This window comes from Aspergillus thermomutatus (genome assembly GCF_002237265.1).
Source record: "Aspergillus thermomutatus strain HMR AF 39 chromosome Unknown NODE_9, whole genome shotgun sequence".
NCBI lineage: Eukaryota > Fungi > Ascomycota > Eurotiomycetes > Eurotiales > Aspergillaceae > Aspergillus > Aspergillus thermomutatus.
The window spans coordinates 113629-123259 of NW_020798057.1; the positions used below are offsets into that span (position 1 = coordinate 113629).

Sequence of the window (9631 nt, forward strand, 5' to 3'; positions counted from 1 at the left end):
AACTTTCTTTTTTCCCCTGCCAGTCCAATGCATGTCAAGATAGAGGCCCTCGCAGCGGTGGCTGCCTGGGCTATAACCGCAACCTGCCTAACCGTGCCCGTTGCCCGCGATGGGCTCGGGGGCATTTGCCCGCGCGGAGATGCCGACTTGAAGGAGCTGGGAGCGAAGCTCTCGAGCACCGGCAAGATCTATTTCCCAGGGTCGGCTGAGTTTGAACAGGCGACCACACGGTGGTCTGTTCTGGAGGCCCCCAAAGTTAATGTTGTCGTGGTTCCTGGGACGGAGAACGATGTTGTTGAGACGGTGAGCTGTCCTTTCGCCCCTGCTGCTTTCTCTTTTTTGTGCTTCTATACCGAGGTTTCCATCGGCAATGGGTATAGTTTGCTAATTGGGGTGATTTTAGGTGAAATTCGCCAACAAGAAGAACTTGCCCTTCCTGGCGTACAATGGCGTGCATGGAGCTATTACCACCCTCGGCAAGATGGACCATGGCATCGAGATCTACCTGAATCAGTTGAGCAGCGTGGAAATCTCCAAGGATGCGAAAACAGCAAAGATCGGAGGCGGCACCATGTCCAAAACCGTCACCGACGAGCTTTGGGCCGCGGGAAAGCAGACTGTGACGGGCACATGCGAATGCGTCAGCTATCTTGGACCTGCCCTTGGAGGTGGGCACGGATGGCTTCAGGGACACCATGGGCTTGTTGCAGATCAGTTCGTCTCCGCAAACATTGTCCTGGCCAACGGCAGCTTGAGGACGATCGACGCAAAGTCCGACCTCTGGTGGGCGCTCAAGGGTGCGGGTCATAACTTTGGCATTGTGACCTCTGTGACCACAAAGATCTATGATATCCAGCACTCCGACTGGGCAATCGACACGCTCATCTTCAGTGGTGATAAAGTCGAGGCCGTCTACCAAGCCGCCAACGAACATCTCCTCAAGAACGGCACGCAGCCCGTGGATCTCATCAACTGGTCGTACTGGCTCAACATCCCGACCGCTGACCCGAACAACGTAAGTATACTCTCAATCCATATCCGCGCATACTGAGTTGTTGCCTTGTCTCTCACACAGCCTCTAGCCCGTCATCCTATTCTACATCATCCAGGAAGGAGTGCAGACAGTCGACCCAGCCTACACAAAGCCCTTCCACGACATCGGCCCGCTGTCCGCCGAATCTCTCGGAGGAAGCTACACTGATCTTGCTGGATGGACCGGCATTGCCACGACCTCCCCGCCATGCCAAAAGGCCGGGCTCGTCAACCCCCGCTTCCCCATCTACCTCCAAGGATACGATGTCCCTGCCCAGAAGAAGGCGTACGACATCTTCGCCTCCGCCACCCGCGGGTCCTCGGCTTTCAACAACTCCATCTTTATGTTCGAGGGTTATTCCATGCAGGGTGTCCGGGCCATCAACAGCAAATCCAGTGCCTTTGCCTTCCGGAATGAGAACCTCCTTGCCGCCCCGCTCATCACCTATGCGCCCGCCGGTCCAGAGATCGACAATCAGGCCGCCCAGTTGGGTAATCAGCTCCGTCAGATCCTTTACCAGGCCAGTGGGCTGAAGGAGATTGGCGCCTATGTCAACTATGCCTATGGGGATGAGACGCCACAGCAGTGGTACGGGAGTGAACAGTGGCGTCAGGATCGCCTGCGGGCCTTGAAGAAGAAGTATGACCCGGCGGGCAAGTTTAGCTTTTATGGCCCAATCGCGTAGAGGGGCAATCATTGACAAGGTTATACACTGGTTTGTACCACTACGTATCATCTAATTCCACGAACCTCGGCGCTCATTCAGCCACGCATTTGTCATCTGCAGTGTAGACATCAAAATCCCTTCGAAGTACCTTATCTGGCGGATGGTGATGATATTGTACTTGTTTTCACAGCGAAGATCTTACCTAGATGCAGATGCCTCTGTTGTCCTCTACTATGCTACGCTCTATGGAACTGGTGATGAGCAAGGCATCGTGTAAGTCATTAATATCAATATTAATAAAGATTAAGGTTTTATTTCTGCTCTGCTCACCTAACTTCAGCTCTCATCAAGCTGCATCAACGGCTGCATTGGTGGGTGATATCTTGGACATAATAGCTATGTCTGATCAAAACTGGGGTCTGGGGATGGGAAGCCCTTCATGTCAGTCATAATGAAGGAAATATCTTTAATCCTGCTGACTGTCCAGCAATTAGAGAACCAAACGGGCTGGATTTATTCTACTCGTGGATGATACAAGCATCTCCCAATAGTGATCTGGAGATATTTGTAACTGCCTTGAGGCGACTCTGTCTCTAGAGGAGGTAACTACGCCTTGATGAAGGGTGTCGGTGCTATCAAGACGTTTGGTAGTCATGCCGAGAATGCCACTGTTTCTCCTGCGCATTTGATACGTCTTCTCCCGCCTCTAATAAGCCTCCTATTTCAACTCCCAGGCTCTCTCTACCCTACCTTAGCTACGACATTACATGATTATCAGCTGACCTGAAGAGATAGCGCCAGAAACCTACATGAATAGTTGGTAGGAATAGCTCGATAAGTACTGCTGTGTGCTATGAACTGTTGTTATCGATCGGGAAGTATGAATATAGTTATTAGGCAGCTTATACAGGGGAAAGGTAGGCTCCGACAGAAGCAATTGTCGCCCAGCGTCCATGTCCATCTTTCCCACTGGGTATAGTGATAAGCAACGAAATTTCAAATCCTTGTTTAATCTGCCGAGACCCAGGAACTTCGAACTCTACCGTGGTCACCTTCTCGCTCACAAGACTGAAATCGCTTTTATCGAGTATCTTGGTTTGTCCCATATAGGCTTGAATGGCATCAAATATGGTTTCCACCCTGTGGCATATGTGACCTTGACTTTGCTGAGTTTCAGTCTCTTCCCATCCAGTTATATCAGAATCATCATTGGAACATTCACCCATCCTTGGGTGTCACCGGACGCTTTCGTTATATGCACACCCCATTCTGGATGAGTGATGGTAAGGGTGGTGGTATTGGCATGAAGGTCTGCCGCGTTTCCATGAGTTTTGAATGTATATCCAGTCATGAGTTCTAAGAGGCCTACATGTCAAAGTACTTAGTATATACCATGAAAGCTTTTGCAGCAAGGTTATGGTGCTACTTATGTCTCATTACTCAACTGGAACCAAACACAAAAGTGATGGGTGTCATAATTATGCCTTGATACTGTCATGTGCACCTGTGCTAGAAGTTATTGTATCTGATGATGTCTGGGTAACTGACCCAGGACCATTGTATGGACAGAGAATAATCTGTAAATCTACCTGAAGAGTCTAGACTTCTGAATGCTGCCAATCTCTTGTGTAGCAGTAAGCTTCGCTCAACTACGATCTCTGCTTCAGATGGATTAGATCACGAAAGTGATGCTAAGAATGAACCAAGGGGTATTGATACTGCGAAAGCCGAATCTGCTCGGCACTGTAGGATTCCACAACTTGATAGTCATGTCAGAAGAAACAGAGGCTAGCAGTCGGCTGTTTGGTAAAAAGAATACGCCGAAGGAAAATGGCTCTCAAGAACCTCTTAAGAACCCCAGGTTTTGCCGACTCTGAAATATGAATATATAACTGATCTTTACTACTTGCGTAGGCCAAGCAAGTGCATTCATCCCCACATGCTGTCATGTGGGTTGGTTGCCTGACTTCTATGATGAACTAAACAAGCTAAGTTGTACAGAGCAGGAGCAGGGTAGACTTTATGGCGCATTAGTCCTACCATGCTGTTCGCTCAGTATGTGTGGGCCAGTATACGGACGTCAAGGCCGCAAACATTGGACAACCATCACTCTAGCTTTGGCTGCAAGCGGAAATCTTTGATTAACCAACAACCTTCCGGACCCTAGATAGAGTTCTATGAACTTTGGTCGCTTCTGCATCCACCGCCGCGCCTCAATTTCTTTAAGTTTCAGCCTTGCGACCATAATCCCTGGGGAAAGTTAGTAATAATTCAGAATAGGCAGAGTTAGATAGTGTTCAGGCCGAGGATCCTAAAAGAGGCCGGGACCGTGGGGTCGGGTTAACTTAGTAGCCTACATAGTACTACTACCACTTATGGATGTTAGAGTTAACCTTTAACTCAAGAGCCTATAAAATCGATGCATCTGCTGATATCAACTTCCGTGATGGCAACTCGTGCTTTCGTTGAGATGATACCTCATTATTCTGAAACACCATCCGCATATGCATTTGGTGTTTTGTTATAATATCACCAGATAGTAACAATAAACAAAGTACATAGGTTTAAAAATGACGCCGTCGTCAAGTGATAAATGGAAAGGTTTCGACTAGATGGCGGCTGCAGGGATCAGGGGGGCTTTTTGCTGTTCACGTCATCTAACCCATGCGACAGATACTGGGGGGGAGGATCGAAAGAGCGACGTGTTTGATGCACAGGCCAGAAAACCCCAAAGGCATGTCGATGATTTCCAAGTCCTGTTGAGTTATATATGAACTTGGTAGGGCGGTTACGCAACTTCAAAGCATGGCTTTAAACAGATTATGTAGAGATGCATCTTCTATGAACCATTGATAAGGGTTGCGACGTCGCTGCCGTAGACGACCTGACTCGGCGAAATTTGAATCCTGAGGTGTAAATCTGATATGTCAGTTAATTCGGAAGATATCACTCTCTCTGACCCGGCCAGATCACGCTTACTGGTCTGGTGGGCTACTTCTTGCGACAATTAGCTCTCTCAAGAGTCCTCTTCTGGTTACTCAAGTTTGGGAATCATGTTTGGTTGTAGTTTACAGGAGGACCAACAATACCAAAGGCTTGATGATAGCTAGAATTGAAACCCTTGCTAACCAGCTATCCCACATGACAACAATCTTGACATACTTTCCAGTAGTCCTGACCAATTTCAGAGGATCAGACGAAGAACAGTTTCGTCGGTTGGCGGCTCAATAAGTATCCCACACAATCCGAAATCCGACATATGGCGGACGTCGCTCTAGTGAGAAACGCGAATACCAAAGAAGTGAACCTCTGTAGGACAATCGCCCTGGTTATAGTTGCCGGCCTTGAAGTAGCTATCAGGGCTACCAAGGTCAAAAGTGTCGAGTTTCTGGAAATCCTGGCCATTGATGCTGACAGATAGAGTATTGCTCTCGTACCGGATTTCGTAGGTGAATCTCTGGCCTACAGGGATGTGGCCGATTTTGAATGTATTCTGCCCGCAAGTGCGGCATCGGTTGACACCCATCGTTAGATCCCCTTTGGAGCTGTAGTAAAGCTCGCAAACGGGCTTCGTGGAGATGGAGCCATCGATGTGGATCTGGCCCACCACAACTCGGTCGTCCTTGATTTGCTTCACGATCAAGTCGCCAAACAGCCGGTTGGTAGGGTCAGAAGGACTCCACTTAGAAGGGCTATCCTCACGAAGCTCTGTGCGGCAGTGTTCGCTGTTGGGGGTAGTGACACAAGCAGAGGTTGCCGTAGAACCCGGGACCTTCATAACGAGGGAACCATCGTCAAGGCTGGTAAAGAAGTACTCGGACTTATAACCGTCGCAGCCCTGAAGATCGGAAGCAGAGACAGAGTCTGGCGATCCATTCGAGCCAATCGGAAGCTGCAGTTTCCATTTGGATAGATCGAAAGTGCCGCCAGGAGCGCAATCTGAGCCTTGCGCCATTATCATCGTTGAATAGTTGGCAAGAGCCAAGAAAGCGAGAGGTAGTAGGTTCTTAATCGCCATGGTGTTTGTTTCAGAGAATTACTGAAAAAGACAAGCAGTGAGTGTAGTGCTGAAAAGATCCGACTCAAGGAGTCGAGTTATATAGAGGCCTTAAATAGTATGGCATAGGCCCGCTATATCTGTATCCCCAAGTCTCGTCCCAGAATTTAAAATTTCTAATGTCTTCATCGTGAGACAGTACTTAAGATTAAGGGAGACTTCCCTGAGGCAGCAATATTCTGGAAGGAAGGGAGCATCGTTTCCTCAGCGGCTCTGAAACCCGAGCATCGCGGGAGAGATATCACAGGTGGGACAGTACCTATCATACTGATGATCTCGTTTACATCAATGAAGAAAGAGCATTTAGATAGGATTATGTGATGACACCATTAGTGCCACAAACCATCTGCGAACATATTCGAGTTCTCGCCCGGGGATATATATTCCACCAACAGAGAGAACGCTGAATCTACGAAGCTTCTGTTAGCCGCATAGTAGAGTAACATTTGCTTGCGGGGGTGCCGATGATCTTTGCACTAGAAGCAATTGAACCACTCAGCTAAGTTCAATGTTCCTGCGCGATGTCTGGGCATTAATGGGGCTAAAGGACTACCTGTTTGGGTCAGCACATCTCCCCTGCTTCCCCATAGAGAACCCTAGTTTCTCCGCACATACCGACAGCTAGCCTCTAATAGCCTCAAAGTTTCGATGCAACATCCTTCGAGTTGCTTACCACGCTATGTCTAGTTGTCGTTTCTCTGCCGTGATTCAAGTAGTGGAAAAATGTAGTATTTCCATCATCGGTCAGGTCCCAGAATAACCTATCCTGTTCCACCAACCATAAGCATGTACACTACGAGCTGGAGAAAGATGCAGGGCTGGCTATACTTATAGAGCTCCAGACGCAAGATTTACTGGAGCTGTATGTCAGAAAGTCTCAGAGAATGAGACTCAGCTCATCAGTTCTTCAGATTCACCTCTTGACACGTCTACTCCTTGCCATCGTCCAAGATGAAGCTCCTTTGGATCTCCTGTCTCAACCTCTTCATATCGCTCTCTAGCTCCCTCAACCTTCCCAATGGCCACTGGCGTCAGGACCTCGTCCCAAACACCGTTGTGATGGACGGCTTCCGCCTCGTTGAGAATAAAAAGCGCATCCAAGCCGGCGACGCGTCACTCAAAGCCGCTCTTGGTCACCTCACCACCGAAGCAGATAGCTGGCTAGGCCAGGGCCCGTGGACTGTGACCTCCAAAACGCAGGCACCACCTAACGGCACGATACACGACTACGCATCCCAAGCACCGTACTGGTGGCCCAGCAATACCACTGATGGCTGTCCCTACGTACAACGGGATGGCGAACGCAACCCCGAAGTCGACAAATACCCCGACCACAGCGGACGTGATCAGATGTTTAGATCCAGCTATATACTATCCCTCGCATGGTACTACACAGGCCAGGTCAAATACGCCAAACATGCCTCACTTATTCTGCAGACCTGGTTCATTGACCCCGCTACGGCCATGACGCCTCAGCTGAACCACGCACAGATCATCCCTTGCCGCAATACCGGCCGCGCAATCGGCATCATCGACTTCAGCATGGAGTATACCAACGTTGTGGATGCGGCCGCAATCCTTGCCTCGACTAATGCTCCAGGCTGGACAGGAGCAAATCAGCGAGCGTTCATGACCTGGAACCGTCAGTTTCTAGACTGGCTGGTCAACTCGCCCTTTGGGAAGGAAGAGGCAGCCGAAGAGAATAACCACGGGACTTTCGCCAACATGCAGATTGCGGCTCTCGCTCTCTTCATGGGGAATGCGGCTCTCTCGGAAGAGACATCCCAAGTAGCAAAATCTCTCATTGATGCTCAGATCCGGCCTAATGGCTCCCAACCAATGGAACTGGCGAGGACGCGCAGCTGGCACTACTCCAATTTCAACCTTGGCGCACACCTTCGCTTTGCGCTTGTGGCCAAGAAGGTCGGCGTAGACCTATACCGTTATGAGGGGCCTGATGGACAGAGTCTGTTTGGAGCAACGGATTTCCTGTTGAAGGCGGCGGTAGAAGGGGAGAGCGCGTGGCCATTCGAGGAACTGGACTTTAAGCCGTACGCGGCGACTGATAATGTACAAGCAGCAGCTGATGCAGGAGACAGTGAAGCCCAGGCAGTTGTGCCTCAGCTCCCCCCACCACCAAGTGGGAATATTTACGTGCTCAGACCGGCTCCCGAGCAGTTGGATAATATCGCCGACTAGATTACCATGAAGAGTGGAACAGGTCTCTAGTTGATTTTGGCTGGACTCGATGACTACCTAGAGAAATTGAAGTTGTGGGACCTTCCTATGGCCTTGAGAGATACTAGCTAGCTAGCTCCTAAACGGTGTATTCTGCTATTCATCTCAAATAGGGGGTATATGGTGAAATTAATGGATATGTCAGTTGTGGTGCTCCGCAGAGTAGTTCCGTTATGCTCCTCTCCAATTCTTACGGCTGTAGCTTCCAATGTAAATACAATTGCGTCCAATTGGTAAAAGCCGAGCAAGTTTGGAAAACCTGTGTACTGCCAAGCTTGCATGTAAGGGTTGTTCTAGCTCACCTCTATACTGTGGCGAATGTGTATTTCTAGTGGGCTGAAACCTACTAGTATCTGACATTCTTTATCTGACAGATTAGGTAACGTAATCCACGGCCGAGCTACGCATACGGCCGAGCTACGCACTTTCGCCGCTCCCACTACGTTTTTTAAAGCTCTTCAACTATCAACACCAATAAATTAAACTATCTGGAATATGAAATAAATAGCTATTTAATAGGGCAACTTCTTATTGTATGTCCAATAGACCAACAGCCACTACAGCGTGGTGGAGCTCGCTGGCGAGGCATAGGTGCAGACTCGGAAACCTGCTCATTTCGCGGTATATCAAGCTGCTGAACGCGATTTTGACCTTCTTGTACAGATAAAAGAGTTTCATCACCGAGATTAGCACACCTCTTTGCCTTCTTTTTCATTTTCCGCTCGTTTTCAGCCTGTAGAACCTTAATTTCGTGTTTCAGAAGAAGGTTCATATTCATTGCCATTTGTGCTGCCTTTTCAAGATGTTGGATATGTGATACTGGACTGCTGGAAAGCTTCCTTTTCTGAAGACTTCTTTGCAGGCTGTGGATCTTGTGATCTAGCTGCCGAGGATTCTGCGGTGTTTGAAAAGCAGAAGAGATTGAGCCTTCAACAGGCAGTGGTGGTGTGGGCGTACGAAGTTGAAAGGTGATTTTCTCAAGCACCCGGTCTTGATTAAAAGGTTTAAGACCAGCGCCTGCAAAGCCACTACGTATATTCTTTTGATTAAAGACCTTCTCACGCGCAGGTGGATATAGATGTAGAAAGTCTTCCTTGTCGATATGGTTGTTTCCAGCAACCATCATTCCTTCAACTAATTTCCCATAGGCGCGTTTTAGCGGGCCAAAAACACCCACATCCAGTGGTTGCAGAAGGTGAGAGGTATGAGGTGGCATGCAAAGGCAGATAATGGCATTTTCCTTGCAGAAAGCATCAAATTCTGCAGTCTGGTGGCTAGAATGGCCATCAAGAATAAGCAATCTCTTTGCACCAGTTGAATTCCGCCTGGAGTGTGGTTCAAACACCTCCTGAAGCCAGCGAAGGCCTATTATATCGGTTGTCCAGCCGTTGTCACTCTTTGCAATTGACCAGCTTTGAGGAACTGCCGGTTCTTGATACCAGGTAGCCTGTTGCTCTTTCCCCTTCAAGATGACAACTGGTGGTATAGAAACCCCCTTTGCGCTCACACATTCAATGATTGTAACCCATTCACGATTCCCTTGAATAACTGTACGGGGTCTTTCACTGCGATCCACTGCAGTGATAACCTTGGATGTTATACAAAGTCCCATTGCAAAGCCAGTTTCATCAAAATT

At 48.7% G+C, this 9631-nt stretch overlaps 3 protein-coding genes across 3 annotated transcripts; 2 read left to right on the forward strand and 1 right to left on the reverse strand.

Moving 5' to 3' along the window:
- Nucleotides 1–27: 27 nt before the first annotated feature.
- CDV56_108536 (putative FAD-dependent oxygenase) lies at nt 28–1718 on the forward strand (the record flags this gene model as incomplete). The annotated part of the gene is made up of 3 exons (XM_026762155.1): nt 28–303; nt 404–1015; nt 1083–1718. 3 exons carry the CDS (start codon nt 28–30, stop codon nt 1716–1718), a joined length of 1524 nt encoding a protein of 507 aa, XP_026618352.1.
- Nucleotides 1719–4974: 3256 nt separating this feature from the next.
- Nucleotides 4975–5718, reverse strand: CDV56_108652 (polysaccharide lyase family 7 protein; the record flags this gene model as incomplete). The annotated part of the gene is made up of 1 exon (XM_026762271.1): nt 4975–5718. The coding sequence occupies one exon, from the start codon at nt 5716–5718 to the stop codon at nt 4975–4977; it is 744 nt and encodes a 247-aa protein (XP_026618353.1).
- Nucleotides 5719–6708: 990 nt separating this feature from the next.
- CDV56_108691 (alginate lyase family protein) lies at nt 6709–7956 on the forward strand (the record flags this gene model as incomplete). Its single annotated transcript, XM_026762310.1, has 1 exon — nt 6709–7956. The coding sequence occupies one exon, from the start codon at nt 6709–6711 to the stop codon at nt 7954–7956; it is 1248 nt and encodes a 415-aa protein (XP_026618354.1).
- Nucleotides 7957–9631: the final 1675 nt, after the last annotated feature.